This window comes from Glossina fuscipes, unplaced genomic scaffold (assembly GCF_014805625.2).
Source record: "Glossina fuscipes isolate IAEA_lab_2018 unplaced genomic scaffold, Yale_Gfus_2 61, whole genome shotgun sequence".
Taxonomy (NCBI): Eukaryota; Metazoa; Arthropoda; class Insecta; order Diptera; family Glossinidae; genus Glossina; species Glossina fuscipes.
The window spans coordinates 1,104,647-1,124,881 of NW_023998433.1; the positions used below are offsets into that span (position 1 = coordinate 1,104,647).

At 31.4% G+C, this 20,235-nt stretch overlaps 1 protein-coding gene across 2 annotated transcripts; it reads left to right on the forward strand.

Moving 5' to 3' along the window:
* The first annotated feature begins 4,265 nt into the window (after positions 1–4,265).
* On the forward strand, positions 4,266–19,372 carry LOC119637825 (protein phosphatase 1 regulatory subunit 3B). Of its 2 annotated transcripts, none has more exons than XM_038034174.1 (4): positions 4,266–5,065; positions 10,352–10,723; positions 17,445–17,648; positions 17,724–19,372. In XM_038034174.1, the coding sequence occupies exons 1-4, from the start codon at positions 4,980–4,982 to the stop codon at positions 18,232–18,234; spliced, it is 1,173 nt and encodes a 390-aa protein (XP_037890102.1). In that variant the 5' UTR covers positions 4,266–4,979; the 3' UTR covers positions 18,235–19,372. The 2 variants fall into 2 exon arrangements, with proteins under 2 accessions (XP_037890102.1, XP_037890103.1); XM_038034175.1 differs by having other exon boundaries at positions 4,266–4,690.
* The last annotated feature ends 863 nt before the right edge of the window (positions 19,373–20,235 follow it).

Consider the following 20,235-nt stretch of genomic DNA (forward strand, 5'->3'; position numbering starts at 1 on the left):
ACTTATTTTCGTACACTTAAATAATTATCATCAATTAAAGCGAGTTTCTTTATTCCTTAAATTTTTTTTAAAATGTCACAAAATATGCAAAAACGCAAAGAAATTCGTCAAGAAGTTAGAAAAGATGATTGATTGTAAAGTTAAGCCCTGAGGAAAAATCGTGTGGAGATGTATCAAAAAAAATTAGAATTAGTCGTGCTAATATTTAAACTATAATAACATAAATACGGAAAATAAGCACCGATCAGGCCATCCAAACAAAATTACGGAGCATGACAACAGAAGTATTATCGAAATTATAACAAATGAAGCCACAACTATGTACCGTTAATATTGGAAAAGACCTAAAAAAAAATATAAGCCAATTAATATTCCCAAACCATGACAGATCCTCCATTATACTTTACAGTTAATAATAAATTTTGGTTTGCCACGGCTGTATTAGGTTTCCTTCTTACTCCTTGTTTACCATCGTATCCGTATATATATTAAACTTCGACTCATCACTAAAAGTTATGTTTTTCCAAAAATTTCTATCATATTTTTCTACAGTGTTGCAAACGCGAGATATATATAAATTGGTTTTTTTCTCTAATTACAGCTAAGAAAACCTCTGTACGTTTGTTTGATTGGCCTGATCGGTGATTATTGTTTGTGGCATTTATTTTATTCTAATTTTTTCACAATAACTTGAAGACTTGAAGACCCAACGATTTTTCCTCAGGGTTTCACTTTATAATCATATTTTCTAATCTCTTTACGAATTTCTTTGCCTTCTTTTATATTTTGTGATATTTTGAGCATAAGAAATAAAGAAACTCAGTTTAACTGTATGGGATCGAGTACAAAAACTCAGCACCATTAATTAAATACCATCAACGCTTTTTTTTACTTCTAGTGATATATTTTCGCTGTATGTACTCTTCTTTTATTTATTTTTCAAAATAGACGTATATTTTTTGCATACAACTTTATTATAAGCCAAAAAGGGTATTTAATTATTATTTAATATAATGTCATGTTTTTTATGAAATATATTTTTTGACTCTCAACCTGCAAGTGCACTTTTTAATAAGAGAAACATTAATTTATCGTACTATATGTAAACTTTATTGCGCTACTGTAAATTTTAAGGCGTCCTCCTTATATATTTCTGGATATCATAAAAGCAATCGCAGAGCTTGCATATATTCATTTTTCGATAATGTGCCTAACCAAAACAACAACAACAAAATTTGTATCAAGTCACAAAAAACGAGTATTAAAAAGATTTTCTGATAACGAAATTACAAAGAAGATAGGTATGAAAATTTTAAAGTTTAGAATACATGTTGGATTTTATGCTGTCTTAAGTTGAATGGTAATCACTGCTAATGGAAATAAAATATTACCGGTATATAAAAGAGAGTTTACAAAACGTGCACCGGTGTTTTATTTGAAGGTAATCACAAATGTTCAGCTACCCACATGCATATACCAATTTGTAAGTATGGATCGATACTGTTTGCTCCTGCCTGCAAGTATAAGCGATAAACTTATTACAAAATAGAGAACGGCAGGTAATAAAGTAAGAGAAATAGAAAGAGAAGGCAAAAAATAAATAAATGAGAGAAATGTATTGTTTTTTTTTTTTGCTTTTTTTGTAATTGCAAACAATCAAATAATCTCTTGTGAGAGTGAAAAGATAAGTTTTCTTAACTGAGAAAGTTTCCTTAACAATAGAACGAATTTCGAATACCTGCACCACATAAGTCAGCTTAAAACATTTTCTTTCCAAGCTTCTTACCATAATCTATGAAATACTATTACTTAATATCTATAAGTTGCACGCTTAAATTTAGTTAGAATAAGAAGAAATACTTTTCAAAAATTTTACCTGTTTGATATAATATTTAATTCATGTAAACGGTCAGACTGGTTTTATAAGTGAAGACCGTGTATATTTTCAAAATGACATCGTGCAAAAGAAGTTCACCTTTATCCTCTCCGTTTATGTAGAACTGTTTTAACAAGATATAGGGAGATGAATATAAAGTCGGCCATGGCAAGAATAATAGCTTATTATTGATATATTTGTGGTACCTGTAAACTCATAAGGAAATGTTTATAAATGAGTTTTTCTGCCCATTATCGAAGAATATATTGATTTTGTAATTCCATTATTAACCCATAAGTCTCTAATATACACATGGTGGACATATGCTTTTGAGTAAAGTAAGAGATCATTTACTCATTTCTGTCTGCGTCTTCATTAAATTTGAAAGTAGGTCGAGGTAGCTTTTCATAGAGTACAAGATGGCCTCAAATATTATCCATCCTTTCAGCTACAACGGGTGAGCAAAATTAATGGCATTTATTTCTGTCCAGTTTTTTCCAAAATCGTCACCAAACTTGAAACTTATTGTCAGCATTGCTTAGGAAATCATCACACACGAATTGTTCGTGCGAGAAAAAGATTGTTGGCAATGTAACCTTTTTTTATTAATGAAGAGAAACAAATTTATTTATCCAACTTTTGTCCTCAACTAGTGTCCTCATGTTGTAAACTGCAAGATATAACCCCAAATTTAGCGATCGGTAGTCTTCATCTATTTCCATTCTCTACCCCATAAACGATAATAATAAGAAGTAAGAAAATATATTTGTTGTGTGCGAATCTTTTATACCTATCATCCTTATTCTAAAAAAGGCAGGTAAAATAAAAGAACTACATTTTCATGTTCTATAATATGGAGTAGGCACGGCTGATTTTTTTCTTTTGAAAATAAAAGTTTTTGACGCATCGGTATGTAGGCGATTTAGGCATGTATCCTGAAAAGTTTAGGTTACTTCCAAATTATTTTGCAAATTTGTAAGCGACCCTTTCATTTTTGCGAACGGGAAAGTACTTACCACAGACAGTGCATGGTTGGGCAGACGGACTTGCTTAAGTGTATTTCAAATTTGAAACAGGAGTAGCTTGTTTCTGTGGCTTATACAGTTATTGGAAAAAAAATATATTTTGATACATCATAAAACTGAGTAGACTTGGTCAATTTTTTCTATTTTTGTGCAGATGTTACAGCATCGCAAATAGAATATGCATTGAAATTTTTGTAGATTTATCTGCTATAGTTTATGAGCAATGATCAAAAAACCAATGTTTTATTTCTTTTGAAAAACAGAGGTGCCGTCTCTTTACATAAGCATGTCTTTCGACCGATTTGGCCCTTTTTCAATAACAACTTGCGTGCAAGAAAATCCAATGTTTTTCAAATTTGAAGTCGATAGCATCAGTTTCGTGGTCAGCAGACTATTTACAACAGACATTACACAGACGGACAGACAGAATATGGGATCTCTGAAGCTTCTTTCTGGGCACTGCAAACGTTTTGACCAAATGAATATATCTTTCATCCTTCGGTGGTGGGTATAAAAACAATATAGAAAACTATCGAAATTTAAGTATTTGTGTTTGTAAGGAGACGAGTCCCAATCTAACACTGGACACAGGATGAATAATTATCTTTACTGTTAACGCAACGACGGGACATATTTTCTTGTTTCAGTCGTGAATATAGTAAAGAATCGAAAAGCCTAGCTTTTGTTAAAATAGTAAATTCATTTTTGACTATTTTCATAATCATTGCGGACTCGAATAATAATTCCATATTTACAACTTAACACACTAAAAGGGAACTTAAGCGAAAGATTTGAATGCTCAACTGTACTAAAATGAAAAAGTCTGCAAATTATGACGCGACGATGCTCTAATAAATAAATTGAGAAATTTTGTATATTTTCTCAGTAGAGAGAGTATGTAAATACAGAGTGCAGTGTACGGTATAACACTTTTTTCGGTTGGTTAAGTGTGACAAATACTCTTTGTTTTCTTTCTTATTGTATTCAGGCTCTCAGGCAATCGCTATATGCGATTTCTACATTTCTCTACAAACGAAAGTCTAGATTTTGCACGAGCATACGATTACCAGGTAGTTGAATGTGCGTATGTATGCATGTTTATGTATGTTTTGCACTGCACTGAGGGTTATGAAATGATTATTATTGTTGTTGGCATTATATTTTTATATTATCGCTAATTTAACAAGCTTTAACATGCTGTAGATCATAAAAACAGCTCATTCGTCGGTGTGAACAGTATACTAACTGAATTAAGCGCGTGGCGGAGTTTTACTTTTTGTTATTTTCTTAATTTTGCGAAGTTTTTCTTCTAAATGCTTTTAACGAAAATTTCAACATTTCAATACCTATTCGTTTAGCATAATTTTTTTTTAAATTAATATTCAATGATAATTAACGGTTTATTTTATTTCTTATAAATATATTCTCCATTAATAACATCGGAATGTGTGATTGGTAAACGTTAGTCAATAGCATCTTTAAAATGGAAACTAAATACTTTTAAGAAAACTTGAAAAGAAAAAAAAAAAAAAAGACAATTTGAGAACTGGCTAAGGAAAAGCTGCAAAATTTGTGGTATTGACACGCACAAACCGCGTGATCTTTTTTGCATTGATATTTAAACAGAAAAATAAAATGATGAAAGGTTAAGAAAAACAAAAAATTTCAGACATTCACGATTTGCGTTTAAATGCGTCGATATGTAAAGCAAAATAAATAAAAAAAACTCTTCATAAAAAATTCAAAATTGAGAAATAAAACATATTTACACCGTTATTTCAAAGTTAAGGTTAGTTTTGTGTAATAAACGGATGTAAACGTAAATAAAAAGACTTCGATTCTTAGTATATGTAAATTTTTCTTCAGATCATAAAAATCATATTTTTATTTTGTTATGCTATCGTTGTTGTATCTATCTTATACCAAAAAATTTAAACAAAGTTTTCCAAAATAATAACAAAAACGATAACGTGAACGTTAAATGCTATGTCACTTTACGTTCACAACATTATTGATATATAAAAGAAATCAATTAACCAAAGAATTAAAAAAACAACCCTAACTAAACCGCGACCACTATGATTTCGCACAGTCCGCCCATATTCAGTCATAGCCCACCAATTAATTACTTGGCAGACTATATGAACCAACGTCAGAGTATCAAGTAAGTACATCAAGGAATTAAGTTTCATGATGAAAACACATCTGTTAATACCTCCGAGACACAAACATTAATTAAATTCCCAATTATACGACGAGTGATCTGTAAGCCCTTTTTTTTTTTTAAATGATATAAAATAACTAAGCGTACTATAGTGAACCACGATTCATCATTAAATACCCTACACTATTTCAATTCATACAATTGTTCTGCATAAAACAACTTTTCAAAATAAAGCGATCGTGAAAACGGTCCGATCCGTACCATTGTGAATACCGTTCGCTCTTAGGCAAAAAAAACATCAGTGCATAAATTTTCATCAAAATATCTCAATATAATTGCGGCCCGTAGGTTGCCCACACAAAAAATAAAGACGGACAGACTAGCGAAGATTGAATCAGCAGATGATTCCAAATGGAATAAACGATAGATCTACTTCAAGTCGCTCAAGCTCCCATAACGCTAGCAAACATTGCATATATTTGTTTAAAGTAAAGTTTTGAATTTTTACCATTTGCATGTGAATATTAATATCGTTCCAGTGACGACTATACTTTTGCATGCAATCAAAAATTAAAAAACAATAATTCATGAGTCAAATTTGATTTCGAAGGTTTGATTTTAAGATCACGATTTGTGTACCCATAATTGGCATATACGTCGCTTTTCGAGGAAAAACGAACTAAGCTAAGTATGAGTTCGAATTGAGAACGTTCAGATTGATAAAAAACGGTTAATCCTGAACTGCATGTTGTTGCTAATTGTCTACATTCCAGTTACACTTAATTTTTAAATTAATTTAAAAAAAATTGGCAACAATATGCATTGAAGAGTTAATTAAAGGAGATGTTGCACTACGAGTAGTCCAATGGCAGCAATTCTTAGATGATTTAGAATTTTTGCTCAGGCAGATGAAAATCCACAGCCAAAATGTTGTCTTAATACAACTTTAAAACTTTCGTGACTCAGTAGAATATGCTTTTGTATCTTTCCCGAATTTATTATTCAAAATAGAACGTTACTTAAGAAAGTTGTACCTATTTTGACGCCAATTTAAATTAATTTTTATAAACTTTTAAATAATTTATGGATGCATTAGCGTAATTTTTGCATTTTGTCTTGAGATGGACCCGCGAAATATCTGTATTCATAATCTTCTAACTTTTTGTAAATATAATATGAATGTACTTTACCGTAGACTAGAATAAAGTACAGGAAGCGAACGTTTATGAAGGGGGAGTGCTCTCGCATTATGCCATAACAGATGACTTCTCGTAGACATAAATTTCGACAACGCCAATCCTATAATTGGAGATAATCGTTCCTTTTTATTTTGCTTTGTACTGACCGTCGACGTGAACAGGAGAAGTGCTGATCGCTGATTACGAAAGTTTCGTAGAGCGCCGGCGTCCGTATCAGCACAATTGTTTTTTTTCAGTGCCATCTTGAAGAAAGCAATTGAAATAAACCGATTCTAGTGCATTAGAGCAGTAAAGTAAGCTAAATAAGGAAATTTGTAAAATTTGAATAAAGATCTGCTATTATACAATTAATGAAACAAATTGAGAATGCCATGTGGTTTTAAGTTTCCTTCTAATAAGCAAGATAAGAGTCCACTATAAAAGCACTTGTTTTAAACGGAACTGCTAGGAATCAAAGAAGTTGCCTGGTAGTTTCGTTGCTTTCAATACATAACGATTTTTACGAAGGTTTACTTTTGAATTTCGATATGGAATGACATATTGGCTATGTCGACCCTTCGGAAGGAGATATATAAAGCATGGCATCTATATTTTTAATGAAATATTACTATAATACATCTAATGAATAATATAGACTGGCCAGTGCCTCTTCCAAAAGCTTCTCATTTTCCTATTGTTGTCAGTTTCATAATATATATCCTGATACCTTAAATCGTGATTGTCGGTCTATACAGCCAGCGCATTTGCTTTTCTCTTATTAAAATTGGGAAAAAGAACTTGAAAGTAAAAATTGTTTAACTTATGACAGTTGTATCCACACATATCCATTATGCAAAACCGATTAATTTGAGATTAAAATACTTACCAGGTTTCGGCAAATGTTACAAAATAATTGTTTGAACAATGTGGGACTTACGTGCATTCACTGCAGCCGTCATCCAATGTCGTTCGAAATCGAATAAATGCTTAATTCAGTAGATATCAGCGCCTATGTTTACCTTGAAGATCAAAATTGGACTCAACAAAATTTTGAACGATTATATTCAATATCATTGTTTGCGATACAATTTCTCCTTGTTTGCTTTATATGTATTATAAGAGTGAACCCTTAGATTGAAAATTTTAATAAAGGAAACCATACATCTCAATTCGTAGTAGTTAACATAAAAGGAGAGCGATAGGGAAAAAATTTATTTCTTTAAAAGAAGTCTTTCTGAAGTTATTCTCGCTGGTCGACAAAGTGTACTATTTATGTATCTGACAGATCTAATAATTACAAATCCTCCGTCGGCTATGGAATAATTATTAATTCCATTAGACAACAAGGTGTGATATCATTAAGACGGCAAAAATGTCCACGCGGTGACCTATTGTGTTCAACAACATAATATATTTTAAAAATCAGGTCACAAATGTCCAGTTTTTTTTAATTAAAAGTTCTCTTGATATGGCTTAGAAAGAAAACCGACAAGATATTGATTACGTCCGCATTTTTTCATTGTAACAAAAGCGTGCTTGAGTCTACAAAAGTCTTTTCAAAGTACGAGTATTCTCCAATGCATGATCTTTTCTAGTTTTTTTTACTGCGAATGCTTCAGAATGGTGAAAATAAATCTATTATTAAAACTTAATATAAGTAATAGTGTACATGAACAAATATGGACAAATCTATATTAGCTTTCAGTTTGCGTCGACTTAGTACGTTGATCTAGGTATTACCGGAAGGACTCAGCATTTACTTCGGAATTTATAAACTTGACAAATGATTTTTTTGACATTCATTTAAGAAAAGCAATTTTTCGTGCGTTTATACTGTCTTAAGCACTTCGCTCTTTTTTATACATTTCTGGTGTACCTATATGTATACATATGTACCTATATGTATATTATGTACATCATGTAATGCACATATATGATATATATGTGTATGTGTATGTGTATGTATATGTGTATGTATATCATCTGTTTTTCTTTAGACAAATTTCCAAGAAAATATTTTTGAAAAAAATACATATAATAACCAATTAATTTGAAGTGCATTTAAATCAAAAAAGAAAAAAAAACTATCAATGAAAACGAAAGTAAAAAAGAAGAGTAAAACACAGTTGAAGTTATATGTATGTACGCACGTATATGTTAATATATTTTAATACATGATAAGCCATTTGAAAGTAAAGACGAAAGTATGCCCACTTGCGCCTGTGCACACATTCATCTATACGTATATGTATATATGCATAATGTGTACATAAAACAATAAGGGTTTAAAAATAGCAGAGGAACTTTAGTTCAAGAAAATGTATATATTTTGATTACGATTTTAAAAATATTGAAAAAAATGAAAAATTTGTAAATAAAAGAAAAATAACAGGTAATCTAAAAAATATTGAGCACGATAGTGAAAGTAATTAATCAATTATCATTATTTATCATTCATGAGCATAAGTTAAATGAAATTCGTCTTTGATTCTTTCATTTCTCATCATAAATTTATTAAACGGTTTCGAGATTGAAGTTTCCTTCTCCATTACGTATTTAAGAATTTTAAGTTTACAAAAAAATATTTTCACTCACAGGAAAGCTATCTAAAATGTATACAGTAACTCAAATAAGATAATAAAAAAAGTCGAAACAGGTTATAGTCGGTTTAGGCCGAACTTCAATAACGTATACATAACACTTTGTCCAATGATAAAAAGTGTTATATATTGAAACAGTTCTCATACAGGTATTTACGTAGTCCAAGTATATTCAACCTTTTCTTTTTTATATCTTTCGTTTTAAATTTTTGCATCATAAAAAATAAAAACTGCCAATGTTAAAATCGGCATAGACGGTCTGTGCAATACTCCCTTCTGCACCGGTCTACTTAATGCCACTCTTCACATATTTTCGTAATAAAACACCAAAAATTAGACCTTCCAAGAACAATCATAAGGGGGAGTTTCGATACTCGATTTAAATTCTCCGTTCATTTTGTATGGAAAAACATTTTTTTTTTACCGAATTTTGCCAAGAAATATTAAAACGATATTTTGCAAAATAGGTGTATATATGAGGAATGGTGTTAAAAGTGAAGCGAATCAATTCATTTTCAATACTAAAAACGGCCTGCAAACATCTATAAACAATGATTTTCTACCTATTATAATTTTCGAGATACCCACGATATATATCTATTTTGAAATCGTCACAGTCGCAAAAATGGAGATAAGGAGCTAAAAGTTGGCATAAATATTTCATGAACGAGAAAAAAATTACAATTACAAATTGGTTACGATTTGTCCTTAATGTAGAGTAAATTAACACAACCTTGAAAAACACCGACAACTTTTTAATATTTTCTTCCATAACGTGAAAATATTTCAGGAAACCTGATAGCCATATATTTGCCAGAGCCATTTACATGATGGGTCCAAAAATTGTTTCAATCGATTTTCTAATACAATCACAATTATCGGTTAAAATTTGGTTACCTATTGACTTACCTGCATATTGCACAACAGACCGTTTTTTGTAGTACTGCCCCCCTTTGAAACAACCTACCAACAGCCATCTTTCCTACCGTAGTTGATTTCCCCATTTTCAAGTCGACCGTTCACAAATGCCACTCTCTCCCTCCGCCCTTCTCTTCCTATAACTGTGCCTGATGATTATCGTGCTCGCAAGTATAAAGGACATTTCCTGACTGTAGTGTACGAGTGTAATGAAATCTCAAAGCCACAAAATCAAAAGCCACATCTATTCACTGTTGTTTAGAATTTCTCGAAAGGAAAGAAAGTCTCTAAACAAAATGTTGACACAGTCATTTAAGCAAAAGAGAAAGAAATTATATTTTTTTCTTTAAAAGTTTTGCCAAGTTCTTCTTTCTTTTACATAAAATTTTCAAATCGTAATTGTGATTGCAGTAAGTGAACAGTCGGGCATCGTTAAGCCAATTCTGTGCTAATCAACCTTGATCAAAAATATCCACGTTATGGAGTAAATTTAGTAATCAGACGATGTTCCATAACGTTTCCAAAAATTTTATTATAAAAGAATCGTAATAAATGATACATTTACTAAATGCTTCTTTTTGTTTTTCTAGTTGCAATGATGAACACAATCGTGCCTCACGTTATTGCCGTCCCCAAGTTATAACATTGGCTTCCAAAACTATGGTTAAAAAGGCTCAACAAAGAGCTACAAGTCCCGTTTTTAAAAAAACGAAAAATTCTTCTACAGATATAATGGACATAAATCGACCAAGAGAACTGGATCATACGAATGGAACGCTGCGCAACACAATTCAAATTGTACCCAAAACACCGAAATCCTGTTTGCGGCGTAAATCCTGTTTACAAGAAACAGCTTCAAGAGCGGCATCGTTTGGCATTCAACAAATTACAGATAAAGATACGGATACGAATATTTCATCACAGACTATCGCTTCTACTACCTCCGATACAGTACAGCATAGGTAAGAATGAAAAGCTAACTTTATTTATATATAAGTTATGATGCTCGCATCTATGTAGGGTATGTAAATAAAAAAATATATCACATATCCATATGCATGTTTATCAAACAATCAAGGAATTTTTCGAATCTGTTTGAAGAATGTTCATATATTATATACAATTCCTGCAAATGTAAATATCTTCTCCAAGTGGAAAAACCAATCTAATATCAATTGGCCGAGTTTATTCCAACCAAAAAGGCTGATTTGCTTTTAAAACCGAAATCAATATTCCACATGCACATTAAACTAAATGAATTTCTTTCGTGTATTGCATAAGAAATATGCATGCATACGTAACCGTTTAGTAGTAGTATTGAGAGTAAATCGAGCGAGATGTAAATTGTCGTACGATTTAAAATCTATATATGCAGGACCACAGAATTTATACACAAGCAAATATTTTTTAGGCGAGTGCTGTTACTATAGCAATTTGGCAATGTTTCCTTTTTATTGAAAAAAAAAAAAAAATAAAAATAAATAAATAAATAAATAGATAAAAAGAACAACGTGTGCCCTTTAAAATTTTTCATTCTTACTTTTTTATTTTTGCACTGAACACAAAGCTCAGTCAATCTTTATATTGGAATAATGCCACAACTGTGAAAAGTACATTAAGATACTCGCCAATAAAAGTCCAATAATAGTTTTTAAATGGAATGTTTATCTGGTTTTTAAATTTGATATATGTGTGTTTATATGCATGCATGTTTGTATATAGATTGTCTGCATGCCTGTTATATTCTTTGTTCATTTCTTCGGTCAAGAAATATGGAAATTACGTATATAAAAGAAATAAGTAGACAACTGACTGATTCACTGCCTGACTGACTATTTTTTTCTACTTTCTCAAACTCAATTTATTTTCTCATATGACATAAGTTCTAAGAAATTATTTACCTTAAGGAGGTTAAAAAATATGAATTTAAATAAAAAATAAAAAAAAGCTTTTAAGTAATTTAAAAAGTTTTGATTCTATTAATACATATCAAGTTAGTATGAGTTGATTAAACGAAATGAATGCGTAAACCTTGAGTTCCTGAAGGTTTAATTTATTTTACATTAACCAATATATATTAATATAGCATTTCTTTTATTGGCTTGAAAGGTACTTTCAATCTTCTAGAATATGTAGAAAAATGCTTTCCCTGAAATGTCGCAGTTTTTCCCGAGACACTACGAAAAGAGACTATCTTTGTGCAATTAATCCTTGCCGAAAAGTTGCTGTTTAATGTCTTACCCCTAATAATACCAACAGACGTTCAATTAAAAGCGAATTAAAAGTTGTTAGGAACAGCAACGAATTTGCTTAAAGTAACATACATTTTCTTCGTTTTTGACCAATTGCGCCGCCTGCCACAGAGCTCCTTCAGTTAAACAACGCTCACGGAAATAGTTACAGTGTTGCCATTTTTTTAATTTTTTCTCAAGCATAATTTTGTGTATAGTAACTCAAATAGGATAATAAAAAAGTCGAAACAGGTTATAAGCGGATTAGGTCAAGCCTTCAGTAGCATATACACAACACTCTGTCTAATGATGTGTCTAATTATCTGTATCCATACAATTGATAAGCTATTTGTTTATTGTCTTTCCTTCTATCCAAACAAAAATTGGCAAAAATGCTTTTTTTGATTTTACCCCTGAATGTACTACAACACTATTCTACTATCGATTAGTGTTGAAAAGACTTAAAAATCGCAAATATTTTTTCCTAAACGAGTTTATCACAATAGAACAGTATATGGTCCCAAAAATTGTCTCAATCAATTCATCCTTTAGTCAAAACAAGTAAAAAGACTTTAGCAAGCAACGATCTACAATTGAATAGCATACACCATCGTACAGTTAGTCACATAACGACTTTCAAAATAAGGCGCTGTAAGGGGAGTGCTCGTAAAAGTGGTTCAATAGCGCTCGTCTATAGGTAAAAACACGTCAACGTACCAAATTTCACCAAAGTACCTCAAAAATTGCGATCTGTAGATTGAAAATAAGAAAACAGGCGGACACATGGACCGACAAACTTAAACTGATTTAAAATGTTTTTCTAAATCGATCCGTATAATGAAAGATGGGTCTATCTCAAGTCCTTTCTGGGTATAGCGTGCATCCGCATAATTATAATATACTCGTGTGCCACTATATGCCATGTAGGGTGTAAAAAGTATATTTCACAGTGGCTGAATGTTTGACACCCATCGCATATTGATAAAAGAAACAAAAACTCGGCAATGTCAAATGAGTGCAGCCCATGTTCTTCGTTGTTATACGATTTAAGGATAATTTATAGAATACAGGCGCAAATTTTTATATGTTGTAGTTTACGGTTAATGGACAAACAACGCAAAACGAAGGCATTCTCAAATTAAAATGTATTCTTTCACTGATTATTTTAAAAGCAATCCTCTTTCACCAGACTTGAAGCCGATATTTTCACTTTTGCGACCAAGAAAATATTTATCACAGACACAAGAAACGCGGCAAACAGACTGACGGGTAGACAGTTAAGCTTAAATCGATCGAATCTTATTCTAAATCGATCGGTAAAATGAAAGGTGGTCCTTCTTAGCATTGCACATCTCCGCACAAGCATAACATATCCTTGCACCCCATAAGGTGGTATAAGGCATAAAAGAAATCTCGACAACTTCGAGATGTAAGTGCATAATGCGAACAAACGTAGTATGTTCTCGTCATGAATGGTATAGAGTGTAATAAAAAAGAAGTGATGTTCAATCAAAATAGTGTTATTGTTCGTATATATATGTGTGTATAGCATAACTCCACACCAAAACTTGAACAGATGTCGTTTGCAATTGTCTTATCGCTCAAAGATATTGTTTAGAAAGGAAAACGCAATGAGCGTTCATTGAAAATTTGCGAACGTCGACTACAAAAATTGACATAATCTTAACCAATCTTAAACCAGTCAACAGTTTCAAGATATTTACATAATATTAGTTTGGGGAAAAAGAAATCCATTATTTTTTCGGTAGATGGCTGCACTGATAGATTTCTCGTAAAGTATCGATCAAACAATTTCATATTTATGCTCGTTGGAAAGGTGACATTTCGCAGTAAAAAAAATTCTTTTGCTGTTTTTTGTTTGGTGCATTCAGTTGTGAGTTACAGCGTGTTAAAAATGGAAGTGAACAAAGAGAAAATTCGGTACATTTTACAGTTTTTCTTTGACAAAGGCGGAAATGCAAGCCAGGCGGCTAAAATTGTGAATGGTGTTTATGGTTCCGATACTGTAACAGCCAATTATGTGCAATTTTGGTTTCGTAGATTCCGTTCAGGAATTTTTGATGTTAAAGATGCACCTCGCACAGGTAGGCCGGTCGTCGAAAATGTCGATAAAATCGGAGAAATTATCGAAGTTGACGGGCATGTTAGCAGTCGTAACATCGCCCAGGAGCTAAAAATCGACCATAAAACAGTTTTAAACCATTTACACAAAGCTGGATTCAAAAAGAAGCTCGATGTTTGGGTGCCACACCAATTAACAGAAAAAAACATGATGGATCGAATTTCCATCTGCGAAGCCTTGGCCAAACGGAATGAGATAGACCCATTTCTTAAACGGATGGTGACTGGAGATGAGAAATGGATCATCACATACGATAACTCTGTGCGAAAACGATCGTGGTCAAAGAGCGGTGAAGCACCTCAAACGGCCAGGAAGGTTTTGCTATGCATTTGGTGGGACTGGAAGAGGATTATTTATTATGAGTTGCTTCCACATGGCCAAACGCTAAATTCTGATCTCTACTGTCAACAACTGGTCCGTTTGAAGATAGCGATTGACCAGAAACGGCCAGAATTGGCCAACAGGAGAGGTGTCGTGTTCCACCAGGACAACGCTAGGCCACACACATCTACAGTGACTCGCCAGAAACTTCGGGAGCTTGGTTGGGAAGTTTTAATGCATCCGCCATACAGTCCGGACTTGGCACCAAGCGATTATCATCTTTTTCTTGCATTGCAAAATTTCTTTAATGATAAAAAATTGGAATCTAGGGAGGATTGTGAAAATCGACTACTAGAGTTTTTTGCAAATAGAGACCAGGACTTCTATGAGAGAGGCATTTTGAAGTTACCTTTAAAATGGCAACAAATCGTACAACAAAACGGTGCATATTTGACCCAAATCGGACAATCCGAAGCATGTTAAATAAAGTCCTGAAGTTCATATAAAAATAATGGATTTCTTTTTCCCCAAACTAATATATCTAAAGTTTGTAAACCCCTTAGTTTCTTCTTTCATTCTGCTTATAATTTTCAGAAAAATTTTTTAATATTTTTTTCATTTAAAATTTTTACTTTACCTTAACTGTTTTTCGTTTTTTATTTAATTATTTATTCACCAATTTTTGTAATCATGACAAACGGGGACATCTCTTCTGCTTTACATGATGACATAGACATATCATGTATGCATATTCCAACAAGTCTCCAATATATACATACATATTTTTTTATACATTGCAAATATCTCACATGTATGTATATCTTACGTTTCTCTTATGATCGACACAACTGAAAAAGGGACAGAAAGACATACATACATAAGTATAAAAATAGATTTTTGACAAATTTCAATTTGAGTTCACGAATATTTTATGATTAATTAAAAATGTATTCATATTCATTAAATTCATTAACAAAACAAACGATTTCAGCGTAGTTTTGTATCAATTTTTAATATCAGTGATCATAATGGTATTCGTTATTAATGTTAATGTTAGTATTAATGTTAATATCAAAATAAGCAATGCAAGCAAAATCTACCGAAGAAAATTCGTATAATTAATTGATTGTCCAGTTTTGGGTGGTTTGATTTACATTATATATCACATATACAAGCGAATATTTAAAATTTTTCCTTCATTTTTTTTTTTCTTTTTTTCCTATTTTCTCTCTCATTTACATATACTTCTTATCGCTATTATTAGTATAAAATAAAAATGCTTCCTTATTAGCTTAGCACCGATCAATAGAAATCATTTTTTGCTCTATTCTCTTTCATTCCTGATATTTTTTATAAATTGCTTCGAATATAATTTTTTCCAAGATGCTACATCATACTTATGAAGTAACCATGTTCGGAAAGCATGTTTTCCCCCACATATACATGTATATAGCATCGTTGACAAGGTTGATTCGTTGAAGACGAATTGTGAACACTTTTCTTATACCTAATTTTACCGTTAAAATGTTTGCAAACAAAATTTAAAATACTTGTAGAGCAGAACATGCTTGCCTATTGAGTAAATGCTGACGCAGAGGTGCGCAGATCTACTTCTGAATCGTATACTGCCCAATCACAAGCACCATATGTCTTCCAGTCTGTTTTTTGTTAACATTATGAAATTATGGAATTCTTCACTTGGAGTATCAAGTCAATTGATAATATTCGTAGCTTTACTCTTAAACTTAAGGCATTTTTTAACACCTGTATCAATACATGATGCTTTTAAGCTAAGTTGCATGTTGTCTCGTAAGGTATCAGTATGGATTTAGCGTGTGAATCGCAGTCAATCTGCTGCCGATGTCATTTTCATCAGGAGGTTTTATTCTATTATATTGAAACATTGCTCAAGGAGATTTGGTATAAAATCTGGTTAATGATATGACGAGATTAATAATTTAAAATCTGGAGCGTCCATTCTGAGTATTATCTATGTAAGCATCTTAGTAGCGATAATTGTTGAAACATATTATATTGTAAGAGACATTCAATCTTATTGGTATAATAAAAAACTAATTTGTGAATCATTACCATTTGTAACCAAATTCTTAAGCTAATTTAGTAAATAAATAAATCAATTGCATAAAATGAAACACATTTGTCCATTGTCCAACAGAATTTCTTCTTTTTTTTTTTTTTTTTTATATATGTCGTGTTAAAAATTTAATTGTTTTCTGCCACGAATTTATCTATTGTTTTAATAGTTTGCCTCTGGAAATCAAATATTTCTTCTTGCTAAAAGTGCGATGTTCCCAAAGAAAGAGGCTTTTGTTTATAAAGAAATCTATAAGGAATTACGTGGGAAACTGTAACTCTGGCTGGAGATAGTGTGTGCAAATTATTCAAAATATGCATAAAGACTGTGCAATGGATTGCGTTTAATAAACAAGTATTTGGAACATTTAAGTGGTATATATGTATAGTGGTATATATGATATACGAGAATCATTGTCCAACAACTAGAACTTCCGGTCTTTTTTCTTTCTTTTTTTTTTTTTTTTCTCAATAGGTAATAATACGTTCTATATGTATTACTGAATTTCATATCTGACCTTTGACTTGCTGAGTTAAAGTTTTTTTTAAAATACAATTTTTGTTTGCCAAAAATTATCGCTGAATGTTCCCATTAAAGTAAAACAATTTTGCCTATAAATCTAAATATATAATATTAAAAAACTAATACAAAAATAAAAAAATATGCATGTTTTTAAATAATAGGGATGGGTATTGCACTGATCTGTATTTTGAAATCCGATCCGTTTTGTTTTGAGTGAAGTAGGATATTTTTACCATCACATCAAAAGCGCTTTATAAGAGTGCAAACATATTAACGAAACTATATAATATTAGAAATGGATAAGTTGCTATATATTCCATTATCTTGTCTTGTATTTTAATTCTTATTTATTATCGTTGGTATCGTTTAAGCTGTCCACGCAAGAAGGTGATATTTGCCGATGACGAAGGTCTTGCTTTGACGCAAGTGCGAGTAATGTCAGAACCTTCTAATGTGCCACCTTACTGGAGTATGAAATTTCTCGAACAGATTACTCAAGGCTTAGTAACACCTCATCCGGCCGATCAATGGACTGTCGATTTTAAACAACCTGCGTCCGACTATTTGGCTTTCAGGTAAAGAACCTCCTTGTTCTTCATTAAATATTTTTATTCTAATGTAATTCTTATTATTATTATTATAAATTTTAGGCAAACCATAGAACGTAATTTTGTTTCTTTAGAAAATGTCATAGTCAAAGATGAAGAATCGTTGGTGGTGGGAACGGTTAAAGTGAAAAATATTGCTTACGAGAAAGAGGTGATGGTACGCGTTACCTGGGATGATTGGAAAAGTCAACAGGATATATTTTGCGCTTATAATAAAGCCTATGGTCCGGCCAGTTGTGCTCACGTCATTTTTGATACGTTCTCATTCAAAATTACCCTGCCGCCATCATCGAAACGTTTGGAGTTCTGCATTTGTTTTCGTTCTGGCAATCAAGAGTGTTGGGATAATAATCAAAACAAAAATTACACGATTACGAAACGTTCACCATTCTATTGTAATAGCACTTTAACTTCATACAGTAAATCAGCGTTGGCCTTACAAAATACTCATCAAAGATCTACTTTGTCGGAGGCATTGACTAAAAGGGAAAATCAATCTAAAAATGAACGGAAAAATTTGTGGCATCATCACGAACATAGTCCTTATTGGTAAAAACAAAATAAATAAAAATAAAAGAGCGATAGAGAAGCAAAAAATGTATAAGGTTATGCTTAAAGGCAAAGAAGTTTTTATGGGAGTAAATAATATGAGCGAAGAAATTATTAAGTCGTCTTTGCACAAATCCACAGCGATCATGGCGTAAATTGAAAGTAAAAATATTTCGCGACATTTACTTGGTCCGTTCTTTCTGCAATCATTAAATACCGCTCGAAGGTCATTAAAGATTTAATTTCAATGAAATCTATACTAATTGGTCACTCAGAGTGAATAGAATCTCGAAGATTAAAATCCTTATCACTAAATCTATTATTTACCTACGACACACAATTTTTTTCCTGCTCATCCATATACTAATTCTCCGCACATTTATTGCGAGTTTGCAGCACAATTTTTTACACGAAATTTACTGCAAATATATTATTTTCCCTCCATATCCAAAATATAAGCAAACGTCGACTACTTTACATATGTTGATGCAATTTTCAATTTTGTATTTATGGCGTAAATATAATACATATGGAAAAAGAACAAGAGCAAAAAAACCGAACTATAGGTTAGAATTTCGCTACGGAATTATACATAGATGCGTAAGTTATTTACGTGTAATGAAAGCAAACACGCATCATTTTGGAAGGAGATCTCCTTTAAATAACTTTCTACTTATTGTACATCCTTTACTTTTAAAAATGAATGTTAGAGATTCTCCGTGATACATTGCTTAAAAGAGTTTTTTAAGTTAACATTATCTTTTAATATATCATCTATAATCATAAATTTATCAAAAAAAATTGTTGGGGGTCTTATAAGAACTCTCGCAAGCATAAAGTATACAGCAAAAACTACAAATTTAGATTCCATTGAAGTTATATATAGTTAAATAATAGGGTATATAGCTAAATACCCGTAATTTTGTTGTTACAATTTTTGTTTACCGTAGACGTAACTTTTTGTGTTACACAGTTAGATAGCATGGTGAGATGCTGTGTTAACCAGTAATTTTTAAACAAAAGTATTACAGAAAGTAAACTCAAAAATATTAAGTGAATAGCAAAGAAACTTAAAACAAAGAACATTAACGTGCAATTTCTCTCTTATACATTTTTTTTTTTTTTTTTTTTTTTTTTTTTTTTTTTTGAACGAAAGCTATAATAGTGATGTAAAAATAATGAATAAATTAAACCAAAAAAATTAAATTAATTTAATTAATGATAAATTACCTAAAATATTTAATTAATGCTTTCTTCTTTGAATTCCATCCAAATAAAAATTTGTTTTCTAATTAATAAAATTATTAAAGGGGTAAATATTAAAAATCGCACTAATTTTTAAAGCATTAAAACAAAAATTTAAAATAAAAGACTGAGGTGGTTTTTTACGAAAGTGAAACATATTAGTTTAAAAATAAAAGGAATTGTTCATAGAAAAAAAAAATCCCTTAAAATAATTTATTATTACAATATTAAATTTAGATCTTATCCTTAATAGTCCTTTGCCCCGTCTGAATTATATTATTGGAACAAAATGTTGTTAAATTGTGTTAAGTTATAGTTAGGCTTTTATTATACCCACCACCTGAAAGTATACGAGCTTTGTCATTCATGTCGCTTTGTGAAATTTTGAAATGAGTCACTTCTGTTGAGTCCCTACATAGTTAGCAATTCAGAACGTATAGAATTTATAAAAATTTGTCAATTTTTTTACGAAATTATTTAAGGCTAATCCTCGTCTCATTCATAATAGAGTTGAAGCTATTGTTCGGAAAATTGCAATTCCTGTGGCCAGAATTAGATCTCGAACTTAAAAAAAATTATTCTATAAGGCCAAAACTGTGAAATAATAATATTTAACAAAATCTATGTACGTCGAAGCAAATTTAACTTTCATCGACCTTCAATATCGCATGCAATGTATTGTACACATACATAGTACAACTAAAATACATTTGTCAAAGTATAACAACGTGAAGGGTGGTGGGGAGGGAATGAAATCTGC